Source organism: Thalassophryne amazonica, chromosome 12 (genome assembly GCF_902500255.1).
Source record: "Thalassophryne amazonica chromosome 12, fThaAma1.1, whole genome shotgun sequence".
NCBI classification, from domain to species: domain Eukaryota; kingdom Metazoa; phylum Chordata; class Actinopteri; order Batrachoidiformes; family Batrachoididae; genus Thalassophryne; species Thalassophryne amazonica.
The window spans coordinates 66,274,652-66,290,194 of NC_047114.1; the positions used below are offsets into that span (position 1 = coordinate 66,274,652).

Genomic DNA, 15,543 nt, shown 5'->3' on the forward strand with positions numbered 1-15,543 from the left:
ATTTGAACCAAGGACCTTCTGGTCTTAAGCCCAACACCTTAACCACTAGACCATCACCTCCCCATTAAAATCATTGAATTTATTTGGTAGTTGTGTACATACAACATGCATGAATCAAAATTATAATATACAAAAACAGAACACTTGTTAATCAGTGTTAACAAGGTGACAGGTTCCAATCATGCTTGTAATTATGCTAACTTCTCTGTAAGACCTTATTTGTGCAAAAGCAACTTCAAACCTGAAGACAGAAAAAAAAAAGCTTAAATGAGACCCAAAATATCATTAAAATATTCTGGGTTCCTTTGCAATAGATTATGAGTATTTATAAACTCCAATGAGCAAAAAAATGACCCAGATAATGCTTTTAGTGACATCAAAATCCCGATGAGCACATCCGCTGTAACCTCCCACATCTGCCCCACATCGCTCCCTGTGGAGCTGCTCCACATTTAAAGTGCCGTAGACATTCTGAAGACAACATAAATTATCAGATTGTCCCCACTGTAGGTTAAAAAATTACACAATCACAAGCTTGATTGTTTTTAGGACCAATAATGTCTCCAAAAAAATTTTATTCAAAAATGTTAAATATAAATATTAATATACTCATGTAGATATAATCCACACAGACTCAATGACAACATAAATGTAGCATGAGCAAATCATATAGTTTATTCAGATTTATTTTCATCCATACAGCAAGAGTCATTTATGGCAACATTAAAATGTGCATAAACAAATCTGACGACAGAATAGTACATTATTGTGTGGCAACTGTTAGCAAATACAATAATCGGTGGCTGCACTTACAAGTAAAAAGCAGTCAAAGCGCACATGTGCGCCCAGCAGGGAAGTGAAACCTCAGTTCAAGTCAAGAGACTGTTTGCAGAAAACGGAGCTTTGGTTCGATAGCGACTATACAGCGGCCTCAGGTCAGACCCGCACTGACCTACAGACCAACAACTGTTTACATTCACTTTGAAGAATAATTTGCCAAATATACACATTTGGTGTTGCAAGCCTTCGCCTGCTGAGCGCACAGCTATATGAAAGCAGGAAGAATTTCCTGTGAATCAGTGTCGACTGTAATTCTGTGGCTATGACTATGGTGGCTATGGTTCTGCTGGAGGTTTCTTCCTGTTAAAAGGGAGTTTTTCCTTCCCACTGTAGCCAAGTGCTTGCTCACAGGGGGTCGTTTTGACCGTTGGGGTTTTACATAATTATTGTATGGCCTTGCCTTACAATATAAAGCGCCTTGGGGCAACTGTTTGTTGTGATTTGGCGCTATATAAAAAAATTGATTGATTGATTGATGACAACGTATCTGGGGTACATGAGTGCTAATATTTTTTTTTTTTAATTATTCTTTAAATAACATTATTTGTTTGGAAAATATTTTCTCACACAAGATGACTTTTGAAATACTTTTAAAAAGCTTCCCATTGTGGATGTTATCTACTGTATGTATACTCTCGTTTAAAACAAATATTATTGTGTATTTTGTATTTTGAATGTATCTTTCCTTATATAGCTATGGAATTTCTTTTGTTTACTTTTACATGCAGTCAAATCAAATTATAATAGAATACAGACTGATAATTCCATGTATTAAATGAACCACGAGTGCAGCAATGCTGCATAACCAAGTCCAACAAGAAAACATCATGGGTGTATTTCTACAACAGAGGTGTGAGTTAGCATGACATGGGGATACTTATTCACCTAAAACATTCCCTGGCTATACTAGCCACTGATAAAATAAGACAAAAGCGCATAGCTTTCTCCAAATGCATTGGCCAAGAAACTAGTGCCCTTCTTTGCAAGCAATTTTTTAAGCTGGTCTTCTAATTTAAGAATTTAAATTAATCTAACAAAATTCCTTATAATTATAGATCTTTTTTATTCAAAATAATATCTCAATATGATACACGTTTTTCTCTGTTCATTTGACTATATACAGAAGTGCAAAAGATCAACCTTCGTCCCTTAGGTTAGAACTCATTATCTGCAGCATTAATGACATTACCCCTTTGTAAAGTCTTTGCTTTCGCCTTAATCTCACGATCCACCTGACATCCAAAGAACCCGTCAATCTCAATGCTCATTTTGGCCTGACATTCAGGGCAAACTTAAGAAATATTCAAACAAAAAGTACATATATATATTTTTGAAACAGATACAGTAGAAAACAATTTTTTTAATCTAAAACATGGACAATTTCTGTTTCCAACTTTCAAACATGATCTTGACACGCTACAAAGAAAATTCAAAATGGAAAAAAAAACAAAAACTTTTTTTTGTCTACTCCGAGATGCTGCCTGTTGCAGCAAATTAACTGAGCTCATTCCTCGTGTTAAAAAAAAACTTTCACCAACAAAATTAATGATGTAACATGAACTGAAAAAGACATCCAGCTATATGAATGAATATTTAAAATTTACTCAACACATTTTCATTTATATGGTTTGAAAAAGTTATGAATGTCAAACTACCTCAAAATCTACAACGGCTATATCAATGTTGTCAAGTAATATATAGTAAGGCAAACAAAGAAAAATCTACAACTACATACCTCAAATAGATTCAAATCCTTAAGTAGTACATAACACATAAATTCAATGAAATTTTTAAGAGTAATTGTTACTTTTACATAGAAAAACAAAAATGACAAAATAAACATAAGCGTCATGTGAGAGACCTATAAAACATCATTGGTGTTCTTTACCTGCATGGTGATTGAAAGTACATTTGATTTGGTTGGGACCCATTAATTATAATCCTAAGGCTTTGTTAGGTACATTACATTATCGGTAAAGACACACTACACACCTCTGTGAAAACAGGAAAAAAAAAGAAGTGATCTTAAAATTGACAGTAGAATGAATGATAAAACATGTTTCCTTAATTGCTGTGGAGAGATGCTTCTGTAACTCTTTATGATGATGATTTTGAGATAAAAATGTGCTTTGGTTTCTATCTGAAAATGAAAGAGAATCTTCACGCTCTGCCTGGAAATACGAGTTAAACCGGTAAGGTGTTGCATTTCCTCAAAACAAAGAGTCCACACAGGATGGGTTGTGAATTCAAAGCAGGCTGATGAGATTCAAGTGCACGTGTGGTTTGAAAATAACCTAATAGACCTTCAGGTCTTTGGTTTTAAACCCCATCAACTTGTGGCTGGACACAGTTTTCAAGCCTCTTTAAAACATGATGTTGACCTCTTGAGTTATTTAGTCTCAGAGGATTTAAGCAACAGCTTAGTCCCAATTGACAGAAATAACACTTTCTCTAGGCAAAAGAGGTATAAGAAACTCTAAAAAACAAACAAAAAAAACAAAACAAACAAAAAAAAAACCCTTTGACTTAAAAAAAGGTTAAGAATCCCACTTCTAAATCTGATTAGCAAAATGAATAACGGTTTAAAAACAAACACTCACAATGAAGATTCTGACAACAAAACAATACAAAAAGAGCCATACAAAATCTTTTTTTTTTAAACCTTCAGTAAACAAATAACACTGCTGAGATAACACTCTGGTTTTTTAGCTGTATGGCCTTGATGGCACATGTCAAGGTGAGAGAAGCTAGCCTGGCTGTGCTTTCAAGGTACACAGGTATGTTGGTTTACCCAGAACATTCATATGTCCAAGACCCTCATTTCAACACCTAGTTACAATAGTAGCCGTAAAAACACAATACTGTACATGCCTAATTATTTTGGCAAATAATATTCCTGTTATTGTGCCTTTCAGGTTTTGATTCAAATTCAAGGTGCATGTTTGCATTTCACTTGTAAACGATGAAATATGGCTATCAATTAAAAAGAAAGAAACAAATAAAAACAGTGACAGGTTAAAAAAAAGGAAAGAAAAGTCTTGGTCTACTAACGTACCAGCACTGCGTGTTGCTTTTTGCAACCATGGTGTTGACCTTCTGTGTAGTAAAGATAATTAGAACAGAGTGCTCTCATTTAGTCAGATAGAGGTGTAATGTGAACGTTTCCACAGAGGAAGAGACGCACCAAACCCTGGCACCAAGATCGACTCTTCTCTTGGCTCGATGTTGAATTTGACACCGAATTCTTCTTGACATTGATATGTGGGAGAATGGCACAGATCATATGTTGCACCCTTGATGCTCACACGTGTTATGAGACCATCATGGTGGACATGATGGAAGAGATGGCGGACCCTCCTCGCCCCACTGCTTGACATTCTGAAGGTTATGTACGTAAAGGCTGAACTCTTTTGGCTTGGACGGTGCCAGCACACATTCATTTGATCTGTAAGACAAAGTTGGTGCTTCATGAGAAAACAGAAACTGAAGCACTACATAAAAGGATTGCATTTCTTTTTTTTTTTGGTTTGTTTTCTCTGTTGAAAAAACACTGAGGCAATATGCAATTTGTATAAACTAATGTGAATGAAAAATTGAGAAACAAAACTTAAATTGTGAGTGGTGATTGATAACTGGAGCCTAAAACGTCTGTCACTACTTTATGATATGGGCCACCAGTAAAAGTTAGTAAGGAGGAGGAATTGCAGACTCATTTCACGCTACAGAATCCCAGGATAGCCCTGGCATCAATGGGCCTCAGAGCTGATCCTGGGCAAATATGGTTTCAAAAAGGAATTGTTTGACCATCTGTCATGCTTAGTTATCACGTTACAGGGTAACATATGTCACAGACTCCAGTGAATGTTGACCTTCTTTGACCATTACGTTAGAGACTATAAATATTCAACTCGGTCAACAATAATCCATTTATTAATCTTGTTATCTCAACCAGTGATTTGAATGACTTTTTGCCCAAATTGGAGCAAATATAACATCTGATCTCTGTACAAACTGAAATTGACCTTCATCACCATTTTTTGCTGTTTTTACACCATAAAGCCGTAACATTCACTCATAGATAGTCCAAACTATATGTTTTGGAATCTGTATGATCAAACAAATAATGTGGTACACCTTTCAATGATTGCAACATTTTATATGTTGACCCCTGTGTAGGGTGACCAGCAGTCCCACTTCGTGCCCAAAATTGTGATGGTTTCTGGCGTTGTTATTAGTTTTAAAAATGCATTTCAAAACTGAAGCTTGACTGTCAATAACAACACCGGAAACCATCACAATTTGGGGCACAAAGTGGGACAGCTGGTCACCCTACCCTTGTGTATTACCACTCTGGAATGGTCAACATAAATTTGCGTGTAGGTCATAGTATACTGATGCTAGAAGTGTTGTTTAGTCCCCTTAAGTGGTAAGTAATTGTTACCACTTAAGGGGACTAAACTTTGGACTATTTACTACAAAGTTGCAAACTTCATACTAAGTAAAGACAGTGCAAGGACTGAAACAGGAACTTACTGTTCTTGAGAGGAACTACATTTGAGTCAAGTACTTGTGACTACTCAGATGATCTGCAGATATTATTGGAATCTGAAAGTTAAAAAAAAGTAACACAAAATGAAGCATACCATGTCAAAAATGCTTTAAGCAGATGTTATTTGATGAATATTAAAACATTTTAACCGCATCCTTTCAATTTAAGTTGACGGACAATAAGGACACAGTTGACAAGAGAAGAATCTGGCTCCGGCTGTGGCACAATTCTTTGTCAAAACTACAGGTCATGTATGTCAATAAGAATCAACACACGTCTAGACAACAGGGAAGAAGACAGGAAGATGGATGGGAAGGGAGAGATGAGGGGTAAAGACGGAAACTATCAGTGAGGGGGCTCCCCCATGCAAAGTCCTCCATGTTGTTGACCTGCACACCTCAGTGGAAAAAAGCAGAAAACTGTTGCTAAAGATTCATCATACCTCTTCTGTAACTAAATGAGTAGCATATACTGTACACTGCAGCAAGCTGCTTTGAAATCACAATGTTTCAAATCATTTGTTTTAGACTTAAATAGTTCTTAAATAATAATGTCCAGCTTTTGAAGACCAGAAACATGGTAAAGCTTTGCTTTACAAGCTGGAAGCAGCAGCATTAAAAAAAAAGAAGAAAAAAAAAGAAAAAAGCCAAGCACCAAAAAGCACAGATAGCAACTTTTGCACAAGCTGTGCGAATGGCTGTAAAAATGGCGAAGGGGAAAAAATAACTACCTCATACATACCAATTGCATGTATTCGTTGGTAGTCAACTTTGATAAGGAAGAGTCCTCAAAATGGGAAAGGACAAAAATTGAGATTACAACGAGGACAAACATTAAATTCAAATACAGTGTGCTACTTCAGTAAAGCTGCTCTTACACCTGGTTGAGTTTGGCGACATTTCACATCATAATGGACCGAGCTACAACCTGCTGCACTTTGGTTGATTTCCCAAAGCAGCTCTCACCTAGCTGCATTCTGTGCTGAGTCCTCCTGAGCAGGCACACTACTCAATAAAAGTCGGGGAAAGTCTTTTTTTTTCCAGTGCTTGGTGGACTTTCTTCAGAGGATCTTGGGGTATCACTGGAATGACTTTGTGTCAAATGATGGGTTACCTGAGGAGACTAAGATTGGTGTTTTTTCTGGTGGAGTTTGCATGCTCCTACCCTGTTTGAGTGGGTTCCCTCCAGGTGCTCTGGCCTTCTCCCACTTCTAAAGACATGCAGGTTAGGGAACTTTAATTTGACCGTAGGTGAGACAGTGTGAATGTGTCTGTCTTTATGTGTTGGCCCTGCAATAAACCTTTGATACTCTCTCAGTTTATTGGGACAGTTCCATGCCTCTTGCCCAGAGAATTAATGAATGATCCAGCACACAGGTGCCTCAGTTTTAAGGACCCCAACAGTTGGAGAAGGCCAAGAGTCATCCATGTTTCACCTGACTGTGACAGAGAGATATTTTACTTTAGAGAGTTAGGAACAGACCGGTTGTCTGCATAGAAGGCCAGGTCGATAGTGTGATGGAAGCAGCAATGGGTGATACCATGTTCCCATACCTGACCTGATGGACGTCCAGGTAGTTAGGCCCTTCCCACGCTCAATTCAGGACAGGCCTGTCAGACCCGGTTCAAATCAGTGTATTGTATTTTCTGGAGTATAAATTGAAGTTTTTTTTTTTTTTTGTAGTTTTGGAGTTCTTGCAACCTATACTCCAGTGCAACTCTGGTACGTAATTATGACTTATATACCGAAAATAATAACTATTTATATAGGGCTTTTCCAGGAATCAAAGCACTAAACAAAATGAACTCCAATATTAAAATACTAAATGGCAACATTAAGAGCACCAAGACAATGCACAAAAATGCCAAATTAAAGAGCTGATAATACACAAAACAAGTGCAACTTACACTCCAGAGTGATTATATATGTTTTGTTTTTTTTCCTGTTAAAGAGGCTTTTTGTTTAGTTTTTTTTACAGGGGTGTCTTATACTCTGGTGCAATTTATACTCTGAAAAATATGATAACTTCAGGTGAACTGAGGTACACCTCATCCTCAACTCTTGACTAACTGATCTTAGGGTAAATCTTTGGTCCTCGATGTGAAAATTTGACACCGAGGAGTATCAAGGCCACACCGTCGGCTTAAGAGGCTTCACAGTAAATTTTGCAGAGAAAAATGTACTCTGCTGGGATAACATTTGGTCCCAGTCCAAATAGAGTTAAATATACTGTATCACAGTGCTAAATACACTCTATCACAGTGTAAAATCAACTCTTACTGGAGTAGAAACACTTGATTTGACAAGACGGTAAAGCTGATTTCACTGTATAACAGAGTATATTTGATTCTATTGGACGGACACCAAATGTTATCTAGGCAGAGTATATTTTACTCAGCAAAATTTACTGTGTGGATGTACAGCTGAGCTCTCAAAAAATAATATTTTCTTGATTTGTGATGTATGCTGAGTAGCATGCACGACCTTCAACTGAGTCAAAACAGGCGCCAAACTGGGCCAGATGTAAGAGCTGCTTAAGACAGACAGAAACGCCAAGAAACATAAGAATCTGCAATATTGTGGTTATAGCTTAAATGGATATAAATCTAATGACATGTGCACAAATGATAGCATGTTGGACAATTGTGTAGGCCAACAAGAGGGAGTACTAACATTTCCCCAACCCATCCCCAGCTCTATGACACAAGCATCCCCATGTGTGCACACACACACACAGATAGATAGATAGATAGATAGATAGATAGATAGATAGATAGATAGATAGATAGATAGATAGATAGATAGATAGATAGATAGATAGATAGATAGATAGATAGATAGATAGATAGATAGATGAAATCAAGGAGGTAGAGGTGCGAACCTGATTGGTGGAGGCAGTTGCGAAGGGAACGCTTGTGGCAGATGTGGTGGCTGCAGACACAGTGGCTGGAGTACCACCATGCATCATGGGAACTTTTTTGGAGGGAAAATCATGTAAGCAAATATACACACAGAGGAGCAGTGTAGCCATATACACACCAGGCAAATGGGGAAGCGGAAAGAGAGAGGGCTTCAGAGAGGGATTCGATTTAACTGCTGCCCTTTGTACCCTCTGCTGACCCGTGAAGACTTGGCGTGACACGAGCGTAGTTGTAGCACGGAGAGCTACAGCTACACCCGTGTGTATGAACAATGAAATCTCCGATGCTGTACTTTGAGCAAAGCGTCTTCAAATGACAAATAACGGATAAATAAAAATGTTTAAGTCAGAGGAGATAAGGGGGACGTTATAATTGAACTCCCTCATTATTATCTTTTTTTTTTTTTTAAATGATGGGTTTCAGGGAGGTGTCAGGTTAGATCAGCCACAAGCCAAGTTGAGAAGAAGCATGAAAAATGAGAGTGGTCAAGCAATATAGACAGAGAAAACAGTGAAATTAACAATCCAAACAATTAAACATGAACAATAACTGCATTTTCTATCACAATATGTTGTCTTGTTCGGTATGGTCGGGTTTTACTTCTGTGCTGCTGCAAATCTGTGTGGCCTTCATCCGATGCAGACGAGAATTATACAATGCGTTTTTACCCAAACCCTCATTCTGATCATAACCCTAACCCTAAACATGTTTAAAAGAAGGAGGCAGAAAATTCAAGAGCTAAAAACAAAACAAAAAGTAAAAATAATTTTGCCAGTTTTCAAATTGCATACAATACACGAAGGTGTGTTGCTAGTCACAGCGCCCTGGTGGCCACTGGGGGTACTACTGCTTGTATTAGGCTGACAAACTATTTCCACTTTGGGCGTCTACCTTTCCTGAAATCTGCATTTCGCAGCCACTGAAGTGGAAATGCAATCAGCTACGCAAACCTCGCGACATGTGTTTCAAGACAATGCAGACATTCAGCAGCATACAAGTAAAAAATGGCCTTAATGCATCCAATTACACAATGTGTCTTTGTACTGTATATATATAAAAAAAAACAGACTCTGACCAGCACCCAAAATTTTGGATAAAAGACAAAAACAAAACAAAAAAGCCAAACAAAATTATACAAATAAAAAAACCATGACAGAAGGTTTCTGTAACACAAATTTCATTGGGTGGCTCATAAAATAAATGGCTGCCCCTTTAGCGGTGCTGGTTAAATTCTGATGACACATACTAGCGGTTACAGATAACGGAAGAAGGAAAGCTGGAACCTACCAACGCTGGCTGCAGGTGTCATGCACAATATTGAGCCTGCCCATCATGCAGTGCAACAGGAAGTGGATTGGATAAGGAAGAGAAATCAAAACAGCCCATCACAAGGTTCGTTAGAGTGAGGAGAGAGATAAGGTGGGGGGGAAAAAAGGTTAATATCTCTTGGTCATCAGTGATTGGTGAAAAGTGAAGTGCTGACTCATACTAAGGCCAATCTGGCAAAATCTGAATCTTAACTTTTGAAGTCTAATAATGTGTAACACAAATGTAATTAATTAACCAAACTGGCCCCATTTATCCCACCCAAAGCCAAGCAATAGCAGAGAAAATATCTGTAGACAACAAACAATATCCCAAAAATGCCAGCTTTTTAATTCATGCCTTTGGCATTCAGCCTCCTCCTAAAAAAATAAAACAAAACAAACAACAAAAAAACAGCCATTTTGCATTTTCATTCCAACATATACAGTCTATGAAACTGACAAATTTTTTTCAATTTCAATTCAATTTCAATTTATTTTCATATATATAGCGCCAAATCACAACAGAGTTGGCTCAAGGCGCTTCACAGAAGTAAGGTCCAACCTTACTAACCCCCAGAGTGACAGTGGTAAGGAAAAACTCCCTCTGAGGAAGAAACCTCAAGCAGACCAGACTCAAAGGGGTGACCCTCTGCTTAGGCCATGCTACAGACATAAATGACAGTTAATTAAAAATACAATTCACAAAACAAATATACAGGAAACGCTACTGGCGCACAGGACAGGAGGGTCTCCAGCACAAATACAACTCCCATCTGTGGATGGAGCTGCACTTTAAACAGGCATCAGAAAGACAAGAAATACAGTATAATTTGTCAGCAACAAGAAAAACAAAAGAAATACTAAGGTGATCGCCGGCCACTAGCCCTAACCTTCACTAAAAGACCCAGAATTTAGGTAAACTTGAGGCCGCGGCACGCTCCATTTCCTAATAAAATGAATTAAAAGAGTAAAAAGCGTAAAATAAAACTATAACAGTATGTTAGCCATACAAAAGGGAAAATAAGTGTGTCTAAGTCTGGACTTGAAAGTCTCCACAGAATCTCACTGTTTAACTGATGCAGGGAGATCATTCCACAGAACAGGGGCACGATAAGAGAAAGCTCTGTGACCCGCAGACTTCTTATTCACCCTAGGGACACAAAGTAGTCCTTCAAAAATGTACAGGTGGGACAGTTCATTTAAAAAAGTTGTGTTCTGTCTACCAGAGTGCCACTGGATTCACTTTATTCCGATCCTCTTCCCAAATCGAATTGATGATACTTGAAATGTTCTTTGGCCAGGTTATCAATCACAGTGTCGAATTTAACTGGGAGGTGTTTTTATTCTACAGGCTGCTTATTAATTCATGTTGACATGGATTTGGTTATGTGTGCTCTGACAGACCGCCTCCGCAACTGGCAATCCACAGTTCATGCAATCTTCCAGGATAACTGTGAACAAAGACGGCACATCGATGAGCCGCTCAGTCCAATTACTCATTCATTTTCTATACCTGTTTTCTCTTGGGTTGGGGAGTGGGGGGGTGGAGTCTGTCTCAGGGCCACATATTGAGACACACACACACACACCGTCAATTTTCCAATTCTCCTAACCTGCATGTCTTTGTCAGTTGTAGGAAGCCAGAGAACCTGGGGAGAACCCACGCAAACCCCACACAGAAAGGCCCAGGCGGGAAGCGATCCCTGGACCTTCTTGCTGTGAGGCAACAGCGCTAATTACTAAACCACTGTGCTACCCTCCAGTTATTCATAGTCTCAAATATATGACCCACAGGAACATTTCTGAAATGTGTTTTGTGGGGAGTAACTCTACAGAACAAAATATAAAACAGATGCATGAGTTACTTTGAAATAAATGGTAAATGGACTGCATTTATATAGCGCTTTTCCATGTGCATCAGACGCTCAAAGCGCTTTACAGTAATGCCTCACATTCACCCCGAAGTGAGGGTTCTGCCATACAAGGTGCTCACTGGGGGATTAAGGCCACTAAGGGCTCAAGGGCCCTTAGTGATTTTCCGGACAGGCTGGGATTTGAACAGAAGATCCTTTTGTCTCAAGCCCAAAGCTTTAACCACTAGACCATCACCTCCCCTAAAGCTACTTTGAACTAGCCCTTTCTTCCTTTGTACCTGCATAATAGCACATTATTCAGAGATAATTTGAAGTTTCTTTGTGTACACACTATACTGTTTCGTTGATGTGCTCTTATATGTAAACCCATCTCTGTTAGCACTGTAAGGTACGCTGGCTAGTGCATTTGCTTTGCGATGAGGAAGTATGAGGTTTAAAGCCATGGGTAGCTGACTACAATTAGGGTTTGCTTTTAAAACAGAATGAATGAGATGTGAAATGATCCGGGGTAGGTTTTTGTTTTCATGTTATGAAGCCCTTTTTCCATGGCCACTAGAGGGCAATGTTTACCAAAGTACCTACAAATCATAATTAAGGCGCTTGCATCAACAGCCTGTGGGGTCATTTTTGGAGTGGTGAGGAAAGGCTCATTGTGCTAGTATTTCTGTCCATCTGTCTCAGACAAATATACTCTCAAAGTTAACAAAAAATGGACTTTGTTGCGTTACTGGTAAATCTTCACACACTCCCTCCTCCTAGTTGACAGATCATCAATCTAGGTACCTTTGCCTCACTCTGGCAGCTATCTGTGTTGTTTCAGACATTGTCTGGTATGTGTCAAAGCATACTTCTTTGAAATGTGAAGGCCTTGCCAGTCAGTGTTGGCTAACACTGCCGAAGTAAAAAAACAAAACAAATCACAATTCTTGAACAGCCTGTGAATGCACCACCAGGAAACATTTTCACATTCTAATTGGAATTCCACTGTGCTCAAGCTTTGATCCAGCATGTACATGCCTCAGTGCCAAGCACAAATCCAATCCAGGGAAGGGGCTGCCGGGTAAAACATGGGCATCCCCTTAGCCTTTTTTTTTTTTTGTTAGCATGCAGGTGTCTCAGTGTTGAGGACCCCACCAACTTGAAAATACCAAGTTTCTCATGTTGCCCAACGCCCATGTTTTACCTGGCAGATAGATGGCTACTTGTCTTGAAGTGGGGATGCATTGGTTGCCTGGTCTGATCCATGAATTTACCAGGGCAGGGAGATCATCATCTATAGTATGTCTTCAAACAATTTGATAAATTGGGTTTAAAGATGCAAAATGGCTGGTACAGTGCTTTAACAATTAATACTGTATTAACAATTAGTCACCTAAACACAGAGTGGCCATGCAATGCCAAAGCATAATGCATTAAAAAAACAAAAGTTGCCTAAAAGTTACTCAGGTGTCTACAGCTTTTACACAGGAAAAGAAAATCCACACCTTAATACCAGAATTACTGCATGTGCTGCATTCAATGGTGTAAAATCTGGTGTTTTTGACTTTAAACACTTTGACAGGTTATTGGGAAATCCACATTCTCAGCACCTTGCAAAAACAAACCGCTCTGAACTACCATCTACAACTCTGCTTCTGCCCAACCACAGCCAAGCAGGAACTGGGTTAGACTGATCCAGGCATCCTCTGGGTGCTCACAGCAGTAGGCGCTTATTGGTTTTGGAACCATACCTGATGGGAGAAAAGCAGCCTGCTGCTGAAACTGCATGCTGGCCAGGGCCTGTTGGTACTGGAGCATGCCCGTGTTAAACACGGCAGAGGCCCCGTTGGCCTTCTCCAGGGCGGCTCGCTTAGGCAGCGGAGCCATGACACTAGGGGCGATGCCCTGTCCAGCCCGACGGATAGAGGCCAGTTAGAGATAGACACAGAAAGAGAGTCGTGTCGAAAAGACAGAGGGAGAAAGAGAGAGAAAGAGAAACAGAGAGGGGGTATGTTGGAAAGAGGCAAAAACGGGAAAGAAAACAAAAAGAGATACATACGTTAGAGGGTGTTGCACAAACTTGGATCATAGCATCCTTGTGTATACGACAACAATAATCTCATCATATCATCAGTAGCAAGCAAGCAGCAGTCTGACACAAATACTTCACAAGCAGGAGCATGGTGTCTAGCAGCTAACAAGCATTCATATACTCATTATTTTATCAGGAAGCTAACATGGTATATTATGTGAACTTTTACGGCTGAATAAATGCGACATAAGCAAGCAGTAACTACTAAAAACAATAAAGCTGCTAACAAGAGGTGGAACAGGTAGGAAGCACAGAGAAAGGGAGGCTGCACTGCTAGCTCCATGATAAACTGTGTAAGCCATGTTTAAGTGATGGTTCACTCTAAGACTAATGCCAAAAATGGTCTCACACCAAAAGGGGACACTGCTCTTGAAATGTACTTTACTGGTGTCAGTGTTTACACCATTTAAAAAAATAAAAAATAACACACACGGTGGATTTTATTTTGGCGTGAGGCCACTCTCGAGCTCTGAATATGTGCAACCAGATTTGACAGAGTGAACCATCATTTGAACTATATTCATCTGTTATGGCAGGGTTACTCCTGTAGGATTTTAAAGACTGTTCCTCTTAGCCCCACCCTTATTCATCCAACATGCACTAATAACGTACACGTGCACACAGTTGATTGATACACATAGACTTTGATATAAGACATAAAGCCATGCCACCATTATTAAAGCGGTTTCCTTACAGCCCTCACTGGCGTTTGTTAAATGCACTATAGGTGACAAACTCACTGTGACTCTGATGACAGCGCACACATGTGCAATCCTCTTTGATGTCAAAGGGGGTCGTATTGCGATGGTGATTTTGTTCTTTAAATATAACTTTAAGTGTTAAATACAGTTGGGGTTTCAAGCTAAACACGCTCAAAAACACACAATTTTAAGTGTGCATGCAGAGTCCCCTGCTATAAACAAAAGAAATCCTGATCAGACCATTTTAGACTTATGTGACATAAGTCATAGATGCCAATAGATGGAATGATGCTTGAACCATGGAATTTGCTAGAAATTGCTAGAAGAGAATTATGGTCCACTGCATCCACTACACTATGGAACTGCTTTGGGTCCTGGATGGCAAGAAGTTGGTGTATCCGCATCTCTAAACACCCCCTTCCCCAGACAGGGAAAACATGGATATCCCCTTGGAGAGGTTTTCTCCAGCTGTTGGGATCCCCAACACTGAGGCAACCCTGTGCTGGATCATGCTCAGATAAAATGCCTCACATGGGCAAAATGTTGTAGCTGGTGCTCTCTCACAATGCCCGTTAAACTCTTCATCTTTGTCAAAGTAGGTGTTCATTTGAGATAAAGTGTTTCAAGCACTACCCAAGGATCCTCCAAAAACACCTACTAACAAAGACATCTTGTAAGTGTCAGACTCATACAGTAAGACTTCCTGCTCCAGAACCGAAAAGACTTGGGCCTTAATTCTTGTGCAAAGGTATAAGTATCACACACACAAAAAAAACCCTCTGTCCAGTGACCTCATAATTAGTTAAGCTCAACCCAGGTGTCTCTCAATGTCAAAGGCCCAGAGATATGGTGGCCAAGTCCACAAAGTTATTGGAAGCCTGGATCATAGTGTTAATCCAGGACATTTGCAAATCCACAACACTCACTTAGCATCATCTACAAAGTCAACATCACCAAAATCTTTCATTGACAACAAAGGCACTTAAGCCACTAGATGATAATTATGGATAATGAAAAGACACAATGTATTTAACATGCTGACATGCACCCATGTCATCTGAGCTCCACAACATGTTCTGAGACAAAATAGCAACTACATCTAACATCAAGTGATAAAAAACTAATTTCAGCACACAGAAATAAGATGTTATGATATGCTAATAGGCTCAACACTCCTTGCCTCCTCTTCTGGGCTTCTTTTATGCCACAATTTCTGGGACAGGAATGCACACCCATCAAGATGATGTCCACGTGCAGCACTGCAGTAGTAAAAATAGGAC

General features: G+C 39.3%; 1 protein-coding gene and 1 long non-coding RNA gene across 16 annotated transcripts in view; both read right to left on the reverse strand.

The window, feature by feature from the left end:
- Window positions 1-652: 652 nt before the first annotated feature.
- The window catches only part of LOC117521115 (muscleblind-like protein 1), a 120,630-nt gene continuing 105,739 nt past the window's right edge, over window positions 653-15,543 (reverse strand). For 8 of the 15 annotated variants that reach the window (XM_034182433.1, XM_034182443.1, XM_034182431.1 and 5 more), the window contains 6 exons: window positions 13,222-13,375; window positions 9,598-9,633; window positions 8,271-8,362; window positions 6,131-6,175; window positions 5,374-5,445; window positions 653-4,285 (listed from right to left, as the gene is read on the reverse strand). In XM_034182433.1, the coding sequence (XP_034038324.1) occupies window positions 5,389-5,445; window positions 6,131-6,175; window positions 8,271-8,362; window positions 9,598-9,633; window positions 13,222-13,375 (384 nt within the window). In that variant the 3' untranslated portion in view covers window positions 653-4,285; window positions 5,374-5,388. The remainder of the gene's footprint in view (window positions 4,286-5,373; window positions 5,446-6,130; window positions 6,176-8,270; window positions 8,363-9,597; window positions 9,634-13,221; window positions 13,376-15,543) is intronic. The other 7 variants (XM_034182435.1, XM_034182440.1, XM_034182436.1 and 4 more) reach the window with 5 other exon arrangements.
- Window positions 13,686-14,934, reverse strand: LOC117521118. Its single transcript, XR_004563893.1, has 2 exons — window positions 14,828-14,934; window positions 13,686-14,760 (listed from the first exon to the last, which is right to left on the reverse strand). It is a non-coding gene; the product is annotated as an uncharacterized LOC117521118 (long non-coding RNA).